The 25,157-nt window shown below is 36.7% G+C and overlaps 1 protein-coding gene across 2 annotated transcripts; it reads right to left on the bottom strand.

Moving 5' to 3' along the window:
* Positions 1-698: 698 nt before the first annotated feature.
* Positions 699-21,178, bottom strand: LOC121602575 (protein gooseberry-neuro-like). 2 transcript variants are annotated; one of them, XM_041931339.1, is made up of 6 exons: positions 20,732-21,178; positions 16,627-16,940; positions 13,441-13,512; positions 10,267-10,390; positions 2,390-2,851; positions 699-2,294 (listed from the first exon to the last, which is right to left on the bottom strand). In XM_041931339.1, exons 1-6 carry the CDS (start codon positions 20,793-20,795, stop codon positions 1,981-1,983), a joined length of 1,350 nt encoding a protein of 449 aa, XP_041787273.1. In that variant the 5' UTR covers positions 20,796-21,178; the 3' UTR covers positions 699-1,980. The 2 variants fall into 2 exon arrangements, with proteins under 2 accessions (XP_041787273.1, XP_041787274.1); XM_041931340.1 differs by lacking the exon at positions 13,441-13,512.
* Positions 21,179-25,157: the final 3,979 nt, after the last annotated feature.

Below are 25,157 nucleotides of genomic sequence, written 5' to 3'. Positions count from 1 at the left end.
GATGCACTTTATAAAATTTGGGAACTAGATAGTCGTGGGTCATACAATTCATTTCAAGATCCGACCCGGAGTCGGTTTCGAGACTGTTGGAATAAATTCGGCCCCGGCGATCCAGCGGGTGCGCTAGGTCGGTGTCGGAATCAAATCCAACCGGCGGATGCAACGAGTTCGGGTCGACCAGTGAAGTGAAGTGAAGAATGATCAGTGAAGTGCAAGTGCAATCCGTGCAATCCGTTGGTGCAGCGAGTTTGGGTCACGCTAAGGAAGTTTCAGTCTGACCCGTGTTTACGTCAAAATGGTTAAAATTGTACAGACGGCCTTACCTAACCGATCAGCACCATATTTAGTCGAAATCTGATCACATAATTATTATAGTTCCATCAACCAGTTTATATAAATAAATACGAAAAAAGAGCAATATTTTTGGAGAAAATAGTTAATTTCGACATACGCTGAAATTCGACACACGGTTTCTTCGCGGTCAGCATTTATAGCGATTGTCGGGGACACCCTGTGTGATGAGCTGCACATGGTTTATGCAATACTGCTATGAATGATCGTTTGCATACTTTTAGGCGTTTCATTGTGAATATTGTCCAATTCAGTCGTGTCAAACATTCTTGTGTGACACTACTAGTTACTAAAGGGAAGGATTAAAACAACTATTACAGATTAATATTTTTTATTTTCTTTAACGTTTGACTTACGATTTATAACCTATTTTCAAAACCTGCTTTTTTATAAAACCCGCGATTTATAGACTGTTTCGCAAATCTTTTTTCGACATTTTAAAAATGTTGGCACATTGCCAATACATTTTGGAAACTATTCAAAAAATTGTGGACAACATTTGTGATACTAATCAGTACTTAGTAATAACTAAGCAATCCTTCTGTTGGAGTTGGAGGTATAAGTTATCGTCATCAATTAATTATGAGACGGATTCAAGCTTGTAAAAATCATTGGAAAACTACTACATAATCCATTGAAACCAGGTATTTCTTTGAAAGGGAAAGATTAGACTAAAATTTGTTACCGAGCTACACAGTTCACCGCTTTTACATATTCAGAAAACGGTAGTTTTCTGAGTTTAAAAGTTCTCGGAGAAAATTATACCTTTTTGACTCATGAATAGACAACAGTAAAAAAAGTTTTTTTACACCTTAAAATCGTGTAATGCTTCAAAATATATTTACTTTAAGCAAAAATTGTAATAAAATTTTGATTGAATGTATAAGACCAATAAATTTCATCAAAGTTACTTTTTATGCACAAACCAAATTTTCTTTTTGTTGAAAAGCATGACATACAAATTATGCAAAAATTCGAATTTTCGGTGCGCATCAATGACGTAACTCGATAACAGATGCATCAAATGGGTCAAATTTTCCACAGCTAATTATAAAAGCTTTATTTGTAATTTGTTGGAATTTTATTTCCCTTGGTAAAGTTTTTCAACTAAATGAAAATAATTATTTTTATTCAAAAATTTCTTTTGTCAAGACTGAGGTGCTATGATGAAACGTTTAATTAAACTGGTGGGGTGCAAATGATTTATTTGTTTCCATTTCGTATGCTAGGTTTTATTTTGTTATCGCGATAAGGAATATTTGGAACTTACTTTAAGCTAAGTGCTAACACTTAAAGCTAAGTGTACAGTAGGACAACCGTGCTGGAGCTACGTATGAGACAACTTTATCCTAGAGGCAAAATAAATTAAAAATTGCCAAATTTGGCTAATTATATTCTAGAGAGTCCTAATGCAAACGCTATCACTTTAATGTCAAGTAATTGGTATTTGTCCCAAATCGGGTTCTCGGAAAGGATGTGGCAACCTTTGTATATAGTCTACTTGTCAGGATCTCAATTTGACAATAAGGAGGTGGGAATTGACATTATCGTGGCTAAATGATATTTTAGTCAATAATGGTTGATGTATTGCGATGCGAGCGTAAGAGTAGCGAATATCACGATAGCTGATCATGACCAGTATTTGTTTGGATAGGCGGTTGGTGCTTGCTGCATTGGGTGATATTCTGCTGCGGTCGTTGTCGTGACTGGTGGTGGGCAGCCAACCAAATTGGTGGCATACGCTTGCCCTGGATGATGTGGTGGATAGGACTGACTCCATGGAGTTTCCTGTGGCGCAATAGATGCTGTTACCGGGGCTGCAGGAGGTACTTTAACATAGTTTTCAGCCTGATTACCAGAGGGGCTTAATTTGATGGAATTTTCATGCGCCGGCTTAATATACTCTTCACTCATCATTTTGGTGTATTCTGATGGAAGGAATTCTGTAAATAGAACAACATTTTATCTTACTTAGTGCACTCATGCGATCAATAGAGAGTCAAAGCTTTGTATTGAAAATCCTTAGGAAAATCGTTACCTTGATTATTTTGGTGGAAGCCCATATGGTTAGTAGAAAAGTTTTGTCCTCCAAAGTGACCGTGCTGGAAGTGACCAGAGGTAAATGTCGATGGATTTTGTGCAACAAACTCATAGTTAGCTGCTGCCGCCATTTGGTATGAATCATTCGACGCTACTCCTGGGTGGTATTGTGACATTGGCAAAGAGCCCAAGCTACTTAGCGGTGTGGACATTTGTGCTCCAGCATGCTTGCGTAGCCGTGCGCGGCGATTGCTAAACCACACCTGAATACGCGCCTCGGTTAGGTTGGTGGTGGAGGCCAGTTCCTCACGTGTATACACATCCGGATATTGCGTGCGCGTGAAGGCCTTTTCCAGTGCTTCCAGTTGTTCACTCGTGAAGGTGGTCCTCGAACGCCGTTGTTTCCGCTTCAGTAGTATTCCCGGTTCCGATTCGGTGTCGCTAGAGTCCGATCCGCGTCCTAGCCGTTGACGAAATAACGATTATATGACAACCGGCACCGAGTTGAAATGAAAAGAGAAAAGAGAAAAAAGTGTATACGAAATTAGTCACTGATATGGACGAATGGTTGTGCTTGTACGGTAGCATAATGTGGCGTGTAATTGAAATCAGTTTGAATTTTAGCCCACCAACAACACAACCTCAACATCGCCAGATGCCAGATGGATAGTATTTTAGGAAACAAGAAGAAGAACACTATACTGCTGTTGCCGTTAGTGGTTTCTATGTCGTTGGTGAGTGGTTATCCAAGGTAATAAAACTGTGGTAATAAAACTGTATTAAGCTGTTACAGAGCTCGTTGTAGTGTAATTTGAAAGATTTTTTTCAAATAAATAAAAAAAAACTAACACAATTTGTATTTTTTAAATTAAAAAAAAAAAAACTACTACTAATGTGATTATGTAAGGATATCTTTTACTATTTGTGAATCTTAGACTATTTGATATCTTAGACGAATAAAATAATACGAAAGACGTACATTCCTGTCGTTCCCTATCACCTGCGCTTCCTAATCTTGCCGGTGCAATGTAAACACAGAAGATCATTGATGACAACTATTGAGATATCACAAATGGTAAATTGCATTCGAGAAAAAATGTATGCAACAATCTTCATTTGCGTGAACATGCTATGTTTTGTATGCATACATACAAGATAATTACAGATATATTTTAACATATGTATTGAACAATCAAGGCACTCATTGTCGTTATCAACAATGTGGGAATGTAGTTGTGAAAAACAACCTTAGAACAGATATTCATTGTTCCCCAGCGAAAATATATTCCGTACTAATTCCGGCTAGTTCTGGAAATCAAAGACTATGGATCAAAAAGGGATTTCCTGGAGCTATTCTACTTGTTTTATATTTACAACATCTTTTTTAACACTTAAAATTTGATTACCAATCTTCTTATTTGCTACAAAAAAACGGAGTAATTGGGATTTTTTTGGGAATCACGTTATCATGGCGCGTAATCACAATAAATCTGGAGGTGGTCCCGTAGTACAGTTGTCAACTGCCATGATTCATAAAAACATAAAACATAAAGTATGTGCATATTACAAAATAAATCTAAAAGAAACATTTTTTTTATTTTTGCTCCAAAAGATACTTTGCGATCGATTGTGAAAAGAAATAACAGAATGATTGGCTTCAGTTAATAACTCATATCAGGGGGATGGCTTGTGAGCCACGATTTTCCATTCAGGTTAAGTATGTTGGATGTTGATACACACTTGTGATCTGTAAAAGCTCCTTTTTGTATAAGAAACAACAGCAGTATCATTAGAGTGTCACAATATTCATGAATCACCTTTAAAGGCTCTCCGATTTTTATGATCCTTTTTTGGCTGTGATGGCTTTGTTGCAGCCTTCATCAGCGGTCAGGATGGCGTGTTCGTTAAAAAGCTATAAAAACGAGCGGACCATTAGTGTTAGCTGGTCGGTTTACGAAACAAAACAAAATTTAAGACTTTCTGTGTTTGTGGTGCAGCAGTTGCAGCTACGCGATCAATAGCAAATGATCAGTGACAGACAGAACGCTTCCCGCCAACAACGGCCGTTACTATCGTCCTGAGAAGAACCTGAGCACGTTAGAGTTAATCTGGAAGCAAAATAGCTTTTTCAGATAAGAACACTCAAAACAAGCGACAGAAAAGAAAAAGCAAATTGGTTTGCCCAGACTGCATGGCATTAGGCGTGATGTTAAGAAGTTTTGTCAGAAATAAGACGCGCTGAAAGTGTTTGTTATATTCACCATATTTACACAAGTAATCTATACGCAGCCTACATCCAAGAACAACATGTGATTTTTACTTTGGAGTTGAAAGAGAGTGTAAAGCTTATGGCTGTCTATTATTGTATGTGTATCAAGGAGTGAAATATAGTTACTGCTGACAAAATGTTTCTATAACAATACATAGAATACTCACTGAATGAAAAGTAATAAATACAATATGCGTTACTTGAAATTGTTGGCTATTTTTCAAACATTGATGTGTACATGTGGATGTAATAACATAGTAATACTACAAAATGTATTTCAAAGTATTTAGGATTGTTGTGCAACTAATATATTCAATCAAATTAGAAATAATAATATAACTCAACAGTAATCAAACGAATAAATAAAATACACAGAACGAAGATATAAAAGAACTTAGTAATACCACAAACTGTATTTTAAAATATGTAGGATAATTGTGCATCTAATTACATATACTGCATCTAATTCTACATGCATATATATAATATATAATTGAACAGTAATCAAATGAATAAATAAAATATTCAGCACATTTTTAAAGATACTCTTTCGTTGCTATATTGTGTATTGGCTTCATTACATGAAGTTGAACAACGTAAAGGCATTCGAAATACATCATAAACATTCGAAGAAACAGCGAGCGAGTCATAATCGGATATTGGATGTCATTTTTCAGTAATCAGTGCAGCAAGTACAGGAAGTTGTGACCAGCCCTGCAACCATGTGGGACACCATCCCGCACAACACCTTCGGTGTCTGATCGTTTGGCTTTTTTTATTCTTTGGCATTCTCTTCGAAACATCATCCTTGGCACCAAGACATCGGGTACAAGCGTCACTAGGTCTGACGGTCGGAATCCCCTTAATAAATTATTATAAGGCTAAAAGGTTTCGTTTACCAATTTTTCATTCCATTTCGCCGCGACGGTCCGTCTATGGCGATGGCGGATGAGCCCTCTGCACTTGAGCAGTCTTGGACCTAAGCTTTTGAAAACGAAGTACCTTCATTTATTAGGCTGTTCGTCGGCTCTCTGGCTGATTCGGACATTCCATCGCGTAAAGTACGAACAATCGAATAGCAGGTCCGAAGAAAGAGATCGCTTTTGAAGTTCACCGCCCAAGTAATATTGGCTTCGGTATCATGTGACCCATTGTGTCGGTTGACACTTAGGTACAATTTTGCGGTATTAGCTGCTGTAAACTCACACTCATTTGTTAGTTGGTTCCTTTCATGAAAGGATTTTTCCTCATTTGTTCAGCATTGGGGGGGGGGGGGGGTGGGCAGAAATAGGAGTAGTATCGCACGGTATGATCAACACAGGAGGATAGACATAGACAAGTGTCCAAGGAACACAAAAAGAAACAACGCCGTGTTAGTGTAGTTGGAAGTAACGATAAAGGTCGGTATCTTTTGACCTAATTTTAGGAAATGGTTTACATTGGATCGATTGCGGAAGTGTAGTGAAATCTAGATAAATCAGACTCTTGAATTTGTTTAATTATGACGAAATACCGTTAATGTTGTTACAAGGTTTAAAATACACAAAATTTCTATTACTAATTACTTTTTCTTTTACTAAAGTCTTTAGAGTCCAATAAGTCTGGACTAACATATATTTTAACGTATGAATTAAATATTTTACAAATTAAGATCAAGTCTAGTGAATTCTAAAAATAAATAACATGTAATAAATATTGTGATAAACGTTGTTAATACCGATATTGAATAGAAGAAGCTTGATTTTTGAATGAAGTTTGATCTTTAAATGACAAAACAAAAATGTTTTTTACGAAAATTATCGTCAAAGGTATTACTAAAAAAGGTGTTACACGTTAGGGTTAAATATTATTAACACAATAGTTCAAGTATTTATCTTTCGATATGACTATTGCTGTACTGTGTAGCTACCTACCATTATTAAGATCAAAGTTGTTTCCCGTCATAGAACTTTTGACCTGGTTTCAAAATATGTTACCGACACTCTTCAAAGGGCGAGAATTTAATTTACAACTTTGTTGAATATGTGATCCTGCTCCATAACAGAAAAGGTTGGTTGAGCAACTGGATACATATCCTTAATGCTCGAGACATCAGAATCTACGAAAAAAGCGTGATGCAGGTTGCGATAGTTCGGTTGATGCGCGATGTTGTAGCAGGTGCGGCGAGTCACTCTAAGATTAATGGTTCTACGATTACTCATCAAAATGTCTGACCAAATTCTGTTCTGTTCGCGATGTGTGGAATTAAAATAATAAAAATTCTACAATATCTTACAAGTTGAATAAGTAATCAGATAGACTATACGAAAAGTTGTTCCTATTTCTTTCACACTGTTGAATAACAAAGAGAAACGCTGTTAAATAGTCAATGTTTTTTCTCTCTTAATTTTGTTTATGGTCTTTGCTTTACAGGAAAGTTACTTATGTTTTACTAGAAGTGCAGTTTACTGTACAATGCAGTTGAACGAACTACGATGTTTTGCAATAGCTAGAAGGTAATACATATAAACATTTAAACTATCAATTTGAGCATTTATTACATGGAAACAAGAAATTTTTAAAAAGATTTTTAGAGATTTTGTTGAAATAGCCTACGTTATCCTGATAGGAGAGACAATCCTGTTAGGAGAGACATGTACTAATTTATTATCATGTGTTTTTTTTTCGACCACCGACGCGTTTCTTACAGTAGCTCTTCTTCGTTTGCAGTAGAGCAGTCGTTTTATGCTAGCCGCATCGTACCTTTTGCATTTGATTGTTAAAGAATTCTAGACACAAAACCATCCGTTTGTCGTCATACCGTCTCGTATTTCTATTACAGGATCCTCTTATGTTCCGTTACATCACACATTAGGAAGTCAACCACCGAAACGAAAGTGTATCCATCGTTCAAGAGCATTAGGCTGTGTTACTGCTCTAGTTTTCAAAGTTCTATCTGCAGCAATGCCGCATCAAAGAGGTTTGCCGCTGAAGGATACTATCGGTTACAAAAATCGGGAAATGATGTTGTACGACAACCTTTTGATTATTGTCACCCTTCCCGGGTGACTTTTGAGTAAAAGATCCCTAGAAAAAAAAAAACGCCCTAACATCGTTGGAGGTAAATGACGAAAAGAGAAAGAATCGGGCCTTTGCCACAAATCGTTGTTTGAACCAGGAATCCGAATCACGAAGAGGGACTGTTTTCACCGCACAGGAATATTTGAAAAAGGAGAGGAAAAGAAAATAAATGAAGAACATGAAAAGAAAAGTAAAACTTGTCATTCGGGTGTGAGCCTCTTCGTGTACCCTAATAGCCGCTTTGTGGTGTGACACTTTTCGTGTTTTATGTATCGTAGGCGCATTTCATAAAGGGACAAGTATAGTACAAAAGCCAAACATGTGAATGTTTGGCAGATAATTGCTACTGTAGTCGGTGTAGATCAATGATCGAGATGCATTGATTGATTATTTTCCCAATAAAAAGGCCTTTTGTTAGAGGAATGTTATGAATATATGGATCAAGAATAAACACTTCTTCCCTAACTTTATTTTTTTACACGTATGCTGCACATTCAGTGTTGCAACAATTATTTAAACGCCCAACCAAAGATACTCATTCATGGCTAAGACAAGGAGGATGTTGAATAAAATAAAACCTCGTCCAAACTAGTAACAGTCGGAGCATCTATCGCAAAGCTCACCCATTCAGTCGCAATCGACTGGTCGGAAAGAAACCAAGAAACAGTTATACATATTTGTATATTTGTGTGGATGTATGGAGAACTAAAAATACGCAAGTGTTGTGGTCGAAGAAGACGGTTATATTATACGTACGGTTATATTTCATTTTGTACGAATTTATTAGTAAACAACCAATAAAACCTAGCTTTATTTTTAACGATTAAAATTATGTAAAAATTTTAATCATGAAATGTTTGTAAATAATACATTGTTGTACTGAATTGTTTTTTCTCTGTTTCTTAGATTTTTTGAGCAGATGCAGCCAGTCGCATCCTCGTATTATGTACAAGGAAGCTGCTTGATGTAGAATGCAATAAAACATTTGTTTTACTTCCCAGCTGTGCCGTACAAGGTTTCTCTTCGGTTTTTATGTTTGTGATACCACCATGATAGGCGAATCATAGTAGGAACCTAGACAGGTGTTTCAAGCTGCAACTGTTCGACAAATCAACTTCCGGACATCCGGAGTAAAGGTGAAACAATTCAGAAGGGGAACCGATTTGTTTAAATGAAAAGTATGGTCTTCTCAATTGTTCATCGTGCTTATGTGACATACAAATGCTCTGCGGGAGGGTCGGAAAGAAACAAAGATTAAATGGACTAAGAACACAAGCCGCATGAATTGTTTGCCTTCATGTGGCAATAAGCATTGTTTTTCAATGCCATCATAACAAACGAATAGTTGAAATTAGTCAATGCCTAGCCTTTGTCGGTTGATATTATTTCAACAAGAGATGAAGAGCCAGTTTTACTCGCAGAAGATGTCGATAAGAATAACAACAATTACTCAGGAAACTCAGCAATAGGTTGTGCTTATATCCATAAAACCAACAACCAGCTGTGGACCACCCAGTAATAATAACAGTAAAGACAGTTAAACATTCCATTTTCCATCTTGAGAAGCGTAGAAGCGTATTAACCATGTTGATTCAGTTTGATGATAGCAAAATTGAATATAATTCAAGTCTAATCTAAATCCGAGTATAATTAAAACGATCGTAAGTATCTACATGGATTTAAAAAAATAATGTATGTTGGTACGAGAAACGTTGCTTTGAATACTTAATACTTCAACATGTGTTCATCACGTAACAAACAAAGGTATTTATGCAATGGCTGCTACCCCACATGACATTATGAGTTCTATTTGCGGCAAAAACTTTGTTTATCTCAAATCTATTCTCATTCAACTCTCGTTTTCAAAAGATGCATTCAGCGAGGGATGTGCGGGGACGTTAAGCGATGAAGGCAGTTCGTGCTCAGAATTTTAGTGCAAAAGCAAGTATACTACCGACTAAAATACATATGTATAAGAAAGCCTTGAAGAAAATTAAGTACCACCTAAAGTGCATAATGCTATCACTGAGGTCTTGTCACTCAATGACGTCAGAGGCAGAGGAATGTTATATGAGTAAGTTTTCTGAATGTTGCTTTATTTTTTAATATACTTTTCATTCCTGAATAACAAAAGCCTTGTATTTCAAATGCACATTTTTGTACATTTAAAGGTGTATGTTTTATTTTGTGCGTTATTTAATAAACATTCACACGTGTTATTGCAGTTTTCCTATTTTAGGTTAAAAAAAAATTATCCTATTCTAATGCGCTGCGATGTCATATGCTTAATTTTATTATAATTATGTTATTAACGTGATATTTCATAACGTAACATATGTAAAATATGCGTGAAAGATCGTAGTTATTAAAAAAAATCATTTCGTAGCCATCATGCAATTGTGCTGGTGTGTACAACTCATTACACATTTTTTGTGAAATGTATTTTGGTATCAATTTTGCTGAAAGTGCTGAATCTTTCATAACGATGGTGCTATGAATGTTACCTCTATAAAACAATAAACACTCCCAGGTAATGTATTACTTACCCCCAAGAATACCGTGTATGCTGTAATCCTTTCGACCATCGTCGTCTTTCCGTCCTGGATCAACGCCACCCCCTCTCAGAAGTCGGCTTATTGAAGAAACACTGGGAGGATCCGTTACTCCTTCCTGAAATGAATCCAACCAAAGGGTAAATCATTAAATCGTTTCAAAGCAAACAAGCATGCTACCTATAAAGTTTGTTCTATTTGATTCTCATTATTCTGTTTTCAAATTTACGTATTTTTCAAACTGTTCATGTCAAATCAAATGAAAAATATTTACTTTTTCTTGCATGGAGAATTCTTCACGTTACCTAAAAAATGTATTGTTTTACGCCACCGTCCGGGATGAAGTAAGACAAAAAAGAACACTTCGGATAGAAACCGTATATTTGTAGGTGCTAAACCTTTTCACAGCTTATAATTAAATTTTCCCACTTTTCAACAGCACCATCATGAAGCTGCTCAGGATTGTTTTCCTCGATTGTTTGGCTTGCTTCCCATTCCGGTTTGTTTCATGTTATGTCTTCAATGGCGTAGGTTTTATGCTTATTATTTACTTTACGAATTATAGAATCATTTTACAGCCATTCTATTTAGAAGGTTTATGATTTTTTTTTCTTCTCTTTTCTTCTTCATATTACTAAAGCTATGAATGCTTAGGATGTCTGTTATCACCATAAAATGTTACTGAAATGGAACAGAATAATCTACACTTATATTTTACTACTTGTGTTCTATTACTATTACTATATACTATTGATTACAAGTAATCTTAGATAGTAATTAGTAACAAAAAGTGATACACAGACAAATTACACATTTACATCTCGTACCAAACGATGATCAAGCACCTGTAGGTTGTGTGGCTCTTTGGCGGTAAATATTTCAATTAAATACTACAATCGGGGTTAGATCCGTTGTCAAATTCATTTCGGCCAGACGGCTCTAGGAAAGCGAAAGGATGTTAACCCAACATTTCGAATCCAACACGAACCAAAGATTTATACCGTGGCACTTCTAGTGCTTCTCTGTAATGCGCCTCTACAAAAGAAGTTTTCGAAATACCTCGTGCCTTTTCTGTTATCCTTCCGTTTGGATCTCACGTTCGGTAATTAAATGATAGTCACGATAACACCTATTTGGTATTCATCGGGCAGGTAGGAAAGTCAATCAATGATGAAAAGAAGAACGAAAACAGTCAAAATGTTGTGGATAAAGACACAGAGCAATAAAGCGAAAACGAGACTGAAAGTGTGAAACAAAGAGTTTGAGATTTTAATCGTCTTAAACTCAATATATAGTTAGAAATTTCTAAAACAAGCAAGTAAATTAAAATAGGAACATGGTGTTAAGCACGCCTAGAATACAAAACGTTCTTGATTGAACGCTTAGATCCAATGAATTTGGTCTAATTTTTAATCCTTAGGCAATGAAAACATGAACATGAAAATATTGTTATTTTGTTGTATGATCAGATAAGTTATCTTTAGGAAATGTCTAATCTATCAATCATTATGTGTTAATTACTTCTTAAGTATGTTAAGTATGTTTCAGGTTTATAATTGCAATAAGGCGCATTAGTACCTCTATTTTCACGTCAACACATTGCAATGGTTCGTGTTCATAATTATAGGTTCTTTTTTACGTACATCTCAATCCAAAACGTATCAGCTGTGGTCGATGCTAGTTAATCCATACCAATCAACTCGCCAACTCTCTTCAAGAAAAGGCTGTACAAGCGTAAGGAAAAATAATTGCTTAATAAACTACAGAAATTCACATGGTGTCACAATGTTGTGTCCTTGATACAATTTTGAATTATAATGCGGTATACAACAGTAGCATTTGGATAAGTTTTTTTATGAATTAGTCAATCAAACAAGTTATGTGAAGTATAAAATGCTTAAATAAAGAAATAAATATATTCATAAAACGAAGGTGAAACATTATTATTAATTGTTGTTGTTTTTTATTTTATGATTCGACAAATAACTTTACACATTAATATTCTTTTCTAATGCTGAAATCTGTATCTTTTAGTAAATGTACATTCGCTAACATTGCTTGACTTACTATTTCAATTAAATAAATTGAGAATCACTATCGCTTTAGAAAGCAAAGGGAAAAACAAGGGAATATGAATGAATTGGCAATTATTTAATAGCTTGAGTAAAATCCTAAGTTTGTATTATAGTACAAGATACTGATAAAACAATTAAACAAGGCAAAGGCCAATAACTCAAGTCGAAATCTGTTCAAAGCGACCTACCTAATTAAGTTGTTAATAGTGACAATACTGGCTCAACGGATGAAGGGATCAAAAAGATCGAAACAACAAAAGAAAAAAATATCTCCGGTCTATCTGGCATACGATGGATAATGTGCCTGAACATGCAGAGCGCGATTGTCATCTTAAATATATTTTCATACTCGATGATGGAACGCGTTATGAAGGTTAAGTTCTCATGTCGGATTTAATTTTTCTTTGTTTTTTGTGTTTGTCCTTTACTCTTTTTATCTTTGAAAACGCTGCAGCAGAGCATGAGCAAGTATTTGAGGAAGAAACATGCGGATTTGCGTAAAAGAGTTTGCTGTACATGAAATATACCGTTTTCCTTCATTCTGGCAATCGTAAGCTGTCCGTAAAATTACGATCGGCGATGAGTAGAAACGCGGTACGGTGCACATATTACCGAATGACTGCTTTTTGATGGCACCAGCGAAGCTGTCGCTTAATGTAACTAAGTGTTATTTATTTTGCGACGCATTTCAATAATTTCTTTGGAATTAGTGACAGATTGGCAAGATATTAGCAGCAACACCGTTCTTTAGTTTGTGACGGCTTTAATTGCAGAACTAAATTACTTTCTTTGAGAATATGCTGGGTTAATAAGGTTGATGTGTGCAATTACCCATCATGAGTAATAGTTCACAATGAAAGATGAAACTGCTATTTCTATATCAAGATCCCATTATATGCAAAGAATTATTTAATTTACAGCTAAATTTCATGTCAAAATGTGATAATTTCGTATGACACATAAATAAATCGAGAAATGTGACAGTTTACAATTCATAGTTCAATATTTGTTAATATACATTAAAATAGTTAATATTGAAATGTAAAATATTGATTTCCAGTAAGTGGATGGTTTAGAATAAAGAGGCATTTACCTGCCGGTAGCCCACATCAGGTCCTAGTTGACCAGAATGTTTATTATCGCTGGGGTCGTCCGAGCCGGCCGTCTAGAATGGTAAAAGAGCAGAAAGGGAAAAGTTCTATTCCATAATCTTATTTTTTCCTTCATTTTATAATTTATTGTTTGTTGTCTTGCACTGCCTTTCTCTACCTATTCACTGAAAGGTTTGATGATTCTTTTGGTGTTGCCGACTGTACGCACTCCCACCAACCACACACAAACTCGTGAAGTAGAAGGCGCGAGATTGACATGACAGCTCGAAAAAAACTTATCTCACCAGCTAAGATCAATGCGAACCAACGAGACTAAAATACCTTTGCTCCAATTCATCGAACCATGCACGAGGAGCCACCGCCAAAATGCTAGTTTGGTGTGTGAATGCCAGCATCGTCGAGGTGTCTCGTTGACGTTGTGTGCCTATCATTTCAGGTTGATAGAAAACAAATTTCCTTAATCGGATCATCGTAGTGTAATTTCTTATGTACACTGCGCGACTCGTGAAACTGGTGTGTGCCTGGTAGCGGTATCAGAGACTTTCTTGGAATGATTGTCAGTAGTCGGCAGATTATGTGTTTGATCGGTGATGTGTGATCGCGACCGTTCAATTCCCATCTGGTTACACACTAAAACTAGCGGTGGCAGTTTCATTCATTTACAGGAATTGGAACGGCTTGTAAATTCCTTTAGAAAATATCAAAAATAGCCGTATATCTAAAGGACGGCATAGATTAAAGTTGAATCTGTTCGATCTGTTTATAAAGATAAGCCTCGCAGGGCGGGTCGATCCATATGCGATGGGAGTGGAATAAATTAAACTGTTCACACAGAATCTCATTTAGAATCAATCAAATTCAACGGATCGATTCTAGAGAGCGAGCGACTCTTAAGTTTTCTTCTCCCATTTTGCCAGCTGTTTTACCACTGATCAATCCTACCTAACATGGTATGTAGAGCGTGTAGACGAATATCGGGATCCGGCGAACAATTGGATGTATGTATTTTTAAACAATCCGTGACTAAATATCAGATACGCTACCGGAATTTCCTTTGGGTGAGAAATGTAACACGTTTCGGTGTTAGACGTAATACATCCCTCCCAGGAGATCGTTTTAATGGGTCGCATTGACTGGAATTGGTGGAGCTTTTACGCCTTTAGACCTTCAGACCGAAACCGTGCACAAAGAATTTCATTCACCACTTCATACATCTGGATGAATGTTACGTCATGATGAGTCACGGTAGTAGATTGAAGTTTCATTGTCGAAACACTTTGCTCTGGAAAACAAATTATGTTTACTTCAAACAGCCGCCACAGGTCGTGTGGCGGTGCACGGCATAGCTCCGGTGGATTGATCGGGTGGTTGTGAATGATGTTTGTATCAGTTAAATTGCAAAAGTCTGTGTGGATAGACGGCAGCTTTGGCTGAAATGATGAGCTTTTTTGTCAATTTTCAGCTCGTCTTACGTCTCATTCTCGCTGTTGTAATGTGTCCTACTCTTTGGGAGCATTTTCTCACCTTTTTCTTCCCTTCGGTAGCAATGATGATCTTCCATATCATCATTCATCACAATTCGCCGGGTAAACCTAATATTCCACATGTAGCTCCAACCCGTCCATTCACGGAAGGAGCGTAGTACTGATCAGCCGCCAAAAGGGACTTTCGACTACCGAAAGCGACCCCAAGAGCTATTCATCATTGACGAAAGTCATTAGCGGTATCTGGGAAGTAGTAGATTCGGGCACCCCAGCAAATTAACACTCGAAAATGATTCCTAATTTTGGTTCCCTCCCCGTAGCTTCTTACGCAGCTAAAGCGATTGCTGGCATGATGGCTACCAAGACCTCCAACCGCAAGCACGGAAGAGATTGATCAACAGAAAGCATCATTGGACATTTGTGTGGGGCTTTGCCACGTTTTCTTGCTTCATTGTAATTATACGGCGCAACCTATGTGTTAGACAACAGCGGGGAAAAAATAACTTGATATTTGGATCAAATGCTCGGTATCGGTGGTAGAATTGACTGTGTTTATTTGAATGGAAATTAAAATATGACAAATGACGAATAATAATTGAACTTCAACAAATCTGCACCACCATCCAAACAATGCAGGTCGATCTGTCCAGTATAATTCGACATACCTTCATTTGATAGCAGCCAGGAGAACAAACAAACTGTTTTCCCCTCCTGACAATCTGCATAGAAAGCTCCATCCTAATAGATGGATATCAAATTCAAATCATAAACCCACCTGTAGTCTTTCTAGCCACCTTGTGACCCCGCATTCAATAAAACAAAATTAATAGAGCAAACGGCGAGTTTAGTACCGGTCATTATGTTCAAGCAGCTTCGTTACTTTCAAGTACATGAGTTGAATATTCGATCAAACTATGTAGAATGGTTTGTTTTAGTAACACAAGTATCAGAAAAGATCCAAGGTAACGTTTGCATACTGTGGATATTACCAGCATATTAATTGATGACGAACAAAATGTACTGTTGTGTTTTTGTACCATTTCTGTTACATTTGTGTAACCTGTGTGTTATTTATGTTTTTAACATTATCATATGTGTCCATTGTATGAAGAGAGAATCGATTAAAACAGAATAATGACAGCAGCATGACTGGGCTATTCGCATTATTCTAAAAAGCAACTGCTCATGAATAACCTTCTATGATGATTCAAAGAGTGTTACTTTATTTCGGTGCTTTTATTTTGGTTTGTATTTTTATATTCAATAACTATCAATAGCTATGCCGGTGGTACATTATTGCAAGTAATCTTTTTTATTTCAAATTTATGAATGAAATTAAGAAAATGAAAATTTTTTAAATGTAGCGTAAGAAAAACATAAGAAAATCTGAATTTGGTTGTTTTAAAAATGTTTGAAGCTTTATATTTTTTATTAACTCAGGAGGGACGGCTTTGCTGTATTGCTTAGTTTGTTGCTATATTATGTTGTTGTCAAATATTATTTTAATGACAAACAATTTTAATTGAGTGTCCGAACACCGAACACTGAAATAAATAAAAAAAAACAATTTTTAGCGCTCACGCAATAACGAAAATAGGATCGTAGCTGTTAGTATTTTTATGACAAGAAAGTTAAAAATATTAGGCGTATATTTCAAACAACTATAGTGTCCGTGATGCTTACCTTTATCAACTTTTCACGTATTTCCCAGCTGAAAATTCCTGGATTCATTTTTTTCATATCTTCGATTCTAGCTTCCACTTCCGGTGTCGCTACTTTTGGTTTAGATCCCCCTATTACTCCGGGACGAATTGAACCGGTTTCTTGGTAGCGGTTTAGGATTTTAGATACACATCCATGAGAAACGCGCAGTTGGCGTGAAATCACACAGGGTCTCACCCCAGAAGCGGCCATCTCGACGATTTTCAGCCTAATGTGATTTGGCAACGGACGTCCGTTGATAAATACTCCTCCCAACTGGTTCACACGGCCTTGACCTGAGAACGAAAACGAGGAAAGAAAAACACACTGTGACTAGAGAAATGCTCAGTGAAAAATGTAAATCGCTTGCAATTTGTGGAGGATAGTTAGGTTTGGGTTCGCCGGTTGTAATACTTGTAGGATATTGATGAAAGTGTTAGATGCTAGTTATTAGTGATCCCAAGGTACCTGTACAATCATTTTGACGAAATATCATATTTTATTCCAGCAACTCATTAACTAAAACGGAAACGAAGGATCCCTTCAAATAATTACATCAAATTCAATATTTGTGTATATGTTTTTCCCTTTTTTACAATGGGAAATATTCGAAAGACTCCTGTTGTCGCACAGGATTCAGGAACATAGGATTCTTACATAAACCCCCAGTAAACCCCCTCTTTGGGCCATCTACACTTTCCCATGGGTTCATCTTTCGGTATGCTTCTTGAGAAAGGGCTGTGCATTAGCATTACATCTCGCTATTGCAACATGGACCAAATTCGCGAGACAGAATAACAGTCCTGAATGTAAGTACAATAAATTTATCAATTGTTACAAATATTGTCTAGAAGTCATATTATTATTTTGCTTTATGACCTACGAAGCCCGATTTCACAAAGTTTCTTCAAACATTCTTAAAGTTCGGTAATCATATTTATAAAAAATTATTTACACAATCATTCCTTCACATTCATCACAATATTACTTTTAGATTGAGATTGCTTTTATGTGGTAAGAAAATGGCAGTTCCTTTGCTTATGTTCATCCACGCCTTATATTGTTTGATACAGTTTTTATACTGTGTACTGTAAAAACAAGTTTATTGATTATTTAAGCGCTCATGAACATTCGAAGCTCATGAACATATCAGCAAGCACATTACCTGATTAATTGTAACTGAGATTTTAAGCATCGAAACGGCTTCTAATTGTTTTAAAGCAGTCTTACTGGTCCTACAAATGCCACCTAAAATATTCTAAGGAATAAGGTGAAATATTTTTTTTTGTACTCCAAGAATAATTGGACATCGTGTTATGTGTTCGGTTATTGTCCTGATGCACAGATCGATTAGACAAAATGGATTAATGCGTTTTCAGTATCGCTAGTTATTCACAAGTTTTGCCGGTTTTCAGTAACATTTTTAATACTGAAAGGCATACAGTAAATGGTTGCACTGAAAATCAGTAATAAAAAGTCATTAATAATCAGTAATATTATCTATTAATGAACTGTTTTCTTCACCTTACTGTAACAGGAAGAGAAAAATTGCTATATAGACTTCTAAACGGCGGTACTCTGGTACAGTCGTTCCGTTGAGAACACGACTTAAAAACATGCCCGTCATGGGTTCTAGTCCGTCCGTAAGAGGTGAGTATCCAATTGCGTGTTACTTAATAAGTGTTGAAAGTTGGTGAAAGCACATATGGGATAGTAAACAATGAACCATTCGTTGATCACTGCGGAGCATTGCTTTTTCTATACACTTTTTTATACATCCTACTGTATTATTACTTTTTACGCAAGGAACGATTACAGCCATATTTCCCTCCTACTTTAGTTATATTCAAGTACTGTTGAGGTAAGTAATGACAAATAATTTGGTATCATACACACATGCAAGACTTTTAAATTTTTCTTTTTTTAACTCAAACCGCAATTGCGAACACTTAAGATTGAGCTCTAACGTTAGCACGTTTATGAGACACTAAGTTAAAAATAATCCCTACAATCATTTGTTGTAAAATAATACATCAATATTAAGGACTAATCTTTACTCGCTACAAAATTGCGTGCTGATGATCATCGATTAGCAGTTGTTTCAGCAGACAATTTTCAGCTGCCGCACGCCTGGTGTGTAGAAAATTGGAAATGTATATGCATTCTTCCATCTATTCTTTACATCACATTGTATCTGTAAAAGCTGACACGAGCGACGTGAAAGATGCAAAAGCACTTAATTGACAACTGTTCTATGACGTCACGTATGGACGAGAGAAACTTGGGTATACATTCCCTCTCTTTCTGCTCTCCTATGCTCAGTGTGTGAAAAACGATTGTGTATGCGTGTGTAGAAAAAGATGATCTTATTCCAGGAGCCATCATCGATCGAACCGGATCGATCGATGCAGGAAAACATCTGGTCCAAGCGTGAAAAATTTTGATTTTCCGGTTTTCCATTTCTTCTCGCCCCCGGTTGACCGGGTTTGTGTCGGACCGATTCGTCGGAATTCAGGTATGGCTAATTTGTACACCATATGCCTTACTCCGGATCACCACGGCGGCAGTAAGCGTCCGCCGTCCTTTTCTGCGCCTTTGATGCGCCTTTGAAACTCGCGAGAATACTTGCCGCTGCGTGTGGCGTTGAATACAGAGGATACATGTAGCCAGTTGGAATATTAGAATGATCAAAGTTAAAAAAGAAACCTTTTTCATTTTTCACATTCTTCATCCATAGGAAGCATTCTTATCGTTCATCGTCTGATGTTCGGGTGGTGTATATCTCCACGGTGGATTTGCGCTTCGACACCTTTACTGATATAAAAGGAGGCACAAGCCGAATAAAGCTTCTCCAACTGGTAATTGGTAGTAATAGTGCTCGAATTTAATTAAGTGTTTCGTTTTAACATAATATTTGATATTAAAATTTATATTTCTTCTAGACAACAAGATGTGGTATTATTTACCAAAACTGATAAGGATACGACAGAAATAAAAATGGGGAATAAAAATGTATGTAATGTAAATGTAATAAATTCAACAACTATAACTGTTTTAGTATTATTTGGCCTGTATGGTGGAATATCATAAAATTTTCACTACATAAAATTTCAAAAAAATAATAAATTTGTTTATAAATTTTATAGTTATCAAATTCAATCAATGTAATTAATGGAATAATTAAATGAAATAGCAAAATGATGAATGTTACGTTCGTGAATAGATATTTAAACAAACCAATTAGTTATTATATAGTGCTTTGTGTGATATATTTAAAAGCTAACAATTTAACAATAACGCTTTATTGACAATTTTTTTATATTATAATCTAGCCTGGCTGGGGTGAATCATGAAGTTGAACTACACTATTCCACTCCTTGTTATTAAGCTACACATAAAGGAATGTTTACAGTAACAATAATCTTTGCGAGTATCATGCTGTTTAAGTATAATGCTTTTTCTTTATACACTTTTCAAAGCGTTTAGTCGACTCCAAGTATCTTAATTGTCACAAAGTGAATTTTTGAAACAATGATTCTGCCCTTTTGCTCAATAATGTTTTATAAACAAATCATGTATCCGGAATGCAAATGTTGTTGCTTGCAATGCGTAATATTGATTATTACGAACTGTGTAGCGCATTTAGAAATACTATAAAAGCAAAAATTAATCTACAAAAGGTACTGGTCTTCCGAGATTCCTTAGTATTTAATTATCAATAATACTGAAAATTCGGCGGCGTTAGGATTTTTTTCATCTTTGGCACAACAACCGTTATCGGTCAAAGCCTGCCTGTACGCACTACTGAAGTGGGCTTGAACCCATTATAGGCATGTTGTTAAGTCTTACGAGTTGGCGACTGTACCATCAGATCGGTTAATAAATTACTGGATACAAACCTAACACAACATTTGCAAAAATGTATGAACTGAAACATAGTGATTGAAAATATTACAATTGCCACCACTCCTTAACTTTGGCCATGTATCAGATTCTATAAGTTAGTTCAACAGTAGTGGAGTATATTGTTATTGATTAAAATAATAAAATAAAGTGACTAAAGAGTAAATCACAAATGTTGTCTTACCTTGAAAAGGATAACCACTAAACAGTGGTCTCATGTTGAGGGAATTTGCGCCAGACATATCCATTATGTTTGAAAGCGCACTCGGTTTAGACTATAAAGTTTGAAACAGTTTTGTTTTTATTGTACACAGAATAAGTCTTTGTTTACTTTTATCACAAATAATTCACCTCAACTTCTAATGAGTTTGAGTATCTAGTTACATTTATTGCATAACGAGTCACTCTACTTCATGTGTGCAGCTGCCGTGAAGTCCATTGCTGGACATTATTTTCATTAATTAATTTTCATCATCGTAGTTGTATCAGGATGCAAGGATGCCATTATCAGCTTCACTGAACACTATTATTTGCGATTGCATGCATTAATGCACTAAAAACTGCACATAAACAACTGGCATTTCAACAATCTGACAACACGCAGCATTCATTTCACAGTGTCATCCGAAAACGTAAAACACTTTCATGTGATGCCGGTTCTGAACACTTCTTTGCATTGGTTGCACTCTCATCTACTCTTCTCAACACATCATTCCTGATTACTCGCCACTCCAACAGATCGGTCTTTGATGAAATTAAATTAATTAACATAAGCAACAAAATTGCCACCAACAAACACTATCATTAATGTAGCAATCAACTTGCTCGTGCTGCTGTTAGGAGTTGCATGCTGCGCAGTGGCCTGAGAAGGAGGCTGAGATCAATACTTATTGCTCTGCGTGAAAGTGCAAACACCTTTACCGTAACTCTCGAAACACACTTTTACGATTGATTTTCTTACGCAAGCGCCGGAATCTGTATGGATAGGAACTAAGGCAACAAATGCTTATGAAAGGTTAACGACTATTCGCGAACGCCGCAGAAGATATCTTTGTTGTTCTTCTGTAACACTTAACAGGAACTTTAAATTTCAACTAACAAACTTTGGTAAAACACGAAAGATCCTTGAATGAAGCTAGTTATCACAATTAAAAACACTTATCATTTAAAAACTTAATCCCCGAAACACAACGGAACTAATGATCACGTAGACAGTACCGTCGGTCCACGGTCATCAGCAAGAAGAATTGAAAAACTCGCGCATACAAATCTTTCGTCACAGAAATCTCGAAGAGCGCAAAAGCGCGTTTACTCAAAGCGATTCCCGGGTTGCGACGGGAATTATGCTTGATCGTGAGTTATTTCCGATCGCGCTTCAAGGCGGCTCGAACGTAAGGCGTTCGCACGAACGCGACCGTTTGCCGAAAGTATTCCCAAGGAACTGGTTGGCCACGGACGAGGAAACAAAAATACTACTCGCTTGTTTCTCGGCGGCAAGCTGCGATTCCGCGCCACACTCATACAACCACGTGTTGTTTGATCGATGGGAGGGAGTTGCTCATGTCGAATGCTCCCACCTTTTGTGAGGCTGTGATGGAGATGAAGCGAGTTCCCTTTCTAACACACGAGAGCTACCGAAAGTAAGGGCGAGTCACAAGTATGCGTTCACCCTTCTTCCAAGCGATCTACAGGCTTGGGTCCTACGCGACATGAGACCGAATGCTTCTTGTGCGGTACGGTATTAGCAATACTTTAACTACCAACAGCGAATGAAATATTAAATCGGAACTGGGGCCTTCCCTTTTGCACGAGTTTAGGAAGGGGACAGATGAACCCTCGAGCGTGAATCCTATAGCACTGCCACTATGTAGCGCTCCTAAAGGACCCTTTGCCACTGTTCCTGAGCATTTGAATGAAGGAAATTGAAAATAGAAATAGTTTTGGCTTACACAGTTTCTACTCTTGCGCGGGGGTTCAGGGAGCGCGAAAGGGAGCCAGAACTGTGGTAGGCGATGATAGGCGACAGCCGGAACACGGCTATCAACGGGATAATATGCTAGTGTAGGGAAGAAGTATCGTAGTTTGGCTGAAAACTAAAACAAAACATAATGCCCAACATCAGCTAACGCGGGCTAGACCGGCACACACAAGGTAATCACAAGGGGTTGCTATATTGATGGTGCGGCAAAGAGAAGAGTTTCGATCGACAATGACGGTGGTCGATTTTTTGTGGAGGAATAAAAATAAAATAGGAAAAAACTCCGCCTACTTTTCGTATCCACGGGCTACTGAAAATCGACGAAGCTAGCTGGATATCTTTATAGACGTAAGTTGCTTTACTCGAGTTGATGTTCGTCGGCATAGGTACGATTTGGGAAGGTTATTTATAGATTTGGATGAGTACCAGAGCGATACGCCAGCGTAGGACCGATTACTATAGATTTCATGGCGACAACTTTTTTTCTTATAGAACACAAGATTGCATCGAGATCCATTTAGCACAATGATTAGAGAATTTATAGAGTGATCAGTGTAGACTTTAACATTTCAACAAGCATATTCATAAAAATAGTAAAAATAAGAAACTAGGACTTGTGTTATTATATACTACTGTATTTTATCATTGTTCGATTAGTGTGGAGAAACAAACCTCGGGAGGCATGTGAGATACATATTACAAACAACAGCCATGCTAAAGGTTTGTTGCTAAGTATGTGGAAGACGAATACCAACTGTTGCACGGTGAATGCATGTATTATCATCAGAAGAACTTACCATTCCATTTTCTTCGAAACTCTTTAAAAAAAGCTATAATACTATGTGTGACTGCCAAGTGCACACTCACACATGCTTCGACTACCAAAATTTTAAAGCAAATGATAATTTAATTTATGATGGCGCACAATTTATGTTTACAGGTGTGTGGACATTCATTCCCTGATTCAACTGTTGCCTATGAGATCTTGTTGCTGATTGTGCTGCCAGATTGAAAGATATTTATGTGACACTTGGCAGGCTGTGGAACGACCCGTGGTCTTCAACTGCCCATCTTTGTCCTGCTTTTCAAATCAATGTTGCCACGAGTAGAAATGATGCTGGCCCAAATTTAATGCAATTAGGCTCAAAACATCGAAAAGCTGAAAGATGCATTTGATAGTTGATATCAATTTAATTTTATAACCTCTGACCAAAACTAATGGAATTAAAAAACAGCATTCATAGGGTTTAACACATTTATAAATTTATAGAAATTGAGACTAAAATAATATATATTTGTATCTTTGCTATAATTCAACAACTATGGCAATAAAATCAGTTAATGGGGCCCTTTCCGTTTGAAATTCTAGCCTGAAATTTCAGCCTATCAGCTGTTTGCATGTATTGCAGTTTTCAAAGCTGCTATGTAGTATAATATACAGGTGGGCTTATCCCAAGGTGTATGAAATTAGAAGGCTGATTTTTTGACTATTCAGCGAGTAAAGTGATATTTAGATATTTTTGAGTAAGAGTGTTTTGAGTATTCGTCAAGCCTCCAGAAAGCTCGTTGGAGCAAAAGTTTTCACTCATTCTGTCAAAAAGTGATGTTCGAAATTGGTTATAAAAATGCTATGAGACCACCTGGACTACATACACTTTGATTCCAGATTCCATCACCTGATCTCTTGAATGCACCTTGGGATTGTAAACAACACCGTGTTTTCGAGCAGGTACTCGAATCTAATTCTAGCTTTGTGGCTAGAATATACTAAACTGAAAATTGCAGGCTAGTTTTTTTTGTGGTTTTGTATGAAGTATTTACATGATTTCAGCCTCCAACTGTCAAACTCCATACAAAAAACTAACTAGAATCGTGAAGACCCCCAATGTTAGCATTCAGTGCGTACTCTCCTTGAGATTGTATGACTACTGTATAAAATAACCAGACTAAAAGCAGTTCAGGGTGGTGATCTATTAAATTCCTATAAGAAAGTAATAGATCAGATCTCATATGGGGGCTTTTCCCGCGTAGCAAGGAATGTCTATCTGTTACTAATTAAAAGAGGTCCATAACCACGCATAACGTATCTACTCAACAAGATAGGTTAAATTGTCGAGATCATTGAGAACAGCAGGCTTTTTAGTTTTTATAAATTTTATAAATTTAACTTTGGTAATTTAATAAGGTGGGCCGGACTGGTGGTGCAGTTGTCAACTCGAACGACTTAACACGCCCGTCATGGTTCAAGCCCCGAAAGACCGTGCCCCCATACGTAGGACTAACTATCCTGCTATGGTAACAATTAGACACTGAAAGCCAAGCTCACTTCACTAGTGGGTACAGGCAGGCCTTGACCGGCAGCGATTGTTGTGCCAAAGAGAAGAAGAAGAAGAGAAGAATTTATAAGGTATAAAGCTAATTTTGTAACATTTTAATGAAAATAATAGCCAAAGTGTATGTATTTAGAAAGCTGATTGTTATCGCTTCTGGTTCTGAATGAAGATTTTAAGAGTGTTTTGGGTATTCGTCAATCTTTCAGAAAGCTTGTTTGAATAAAAATTTTCACTCATCCTGTCAAAAGTGATGTTCAAATTTGGCTAAAAAAAACATGTATGAGACCACCTGGTCTACA

This window comes from Anopheles merus, unplaced genomic scaffold (assembly GCF_017562075.2).
Source record: "Anopheles merus strain MAF unplaced genomic scaffold, AmerM5.1 LNR4000515, whole genome shotgun sequence".
Taxonomy (NCBI): domain Eukaryota; kingdom Metazoa; phylum Arthropoda; class Insecta; order Diptera; family Culicidae; genus Anopheles; species Anopheles merus.
This window is presented reverse-complemented; position numbering and strand designations above follow the sequence as displayed.

Excerpts from the sequence above, each read along its gene's own strand:
- LOC121602575 (XM_041931339.1), bottom strand. The coding sequence starts at position 20,795 with ATGGATATGTCTGGCGCAAATTCCCTCAACATGAGACCACTGTTTAGT. Across the intron at positions 10,391-13,440 it reads CTGATGTGGGCTACCGGCAG|GAAGGAGTAACGGATCCTCC; the intron begins GTAAATGCCTCT and ends GATTCATTTCAG. Across the intron at positions 2,295-2,389 it reads CTTCCACCAAAATAATCAAG|AATTCCTTCCATCAGAATAC; the intron begins GTAACGATTTTC and ends TTCTATTTACAG.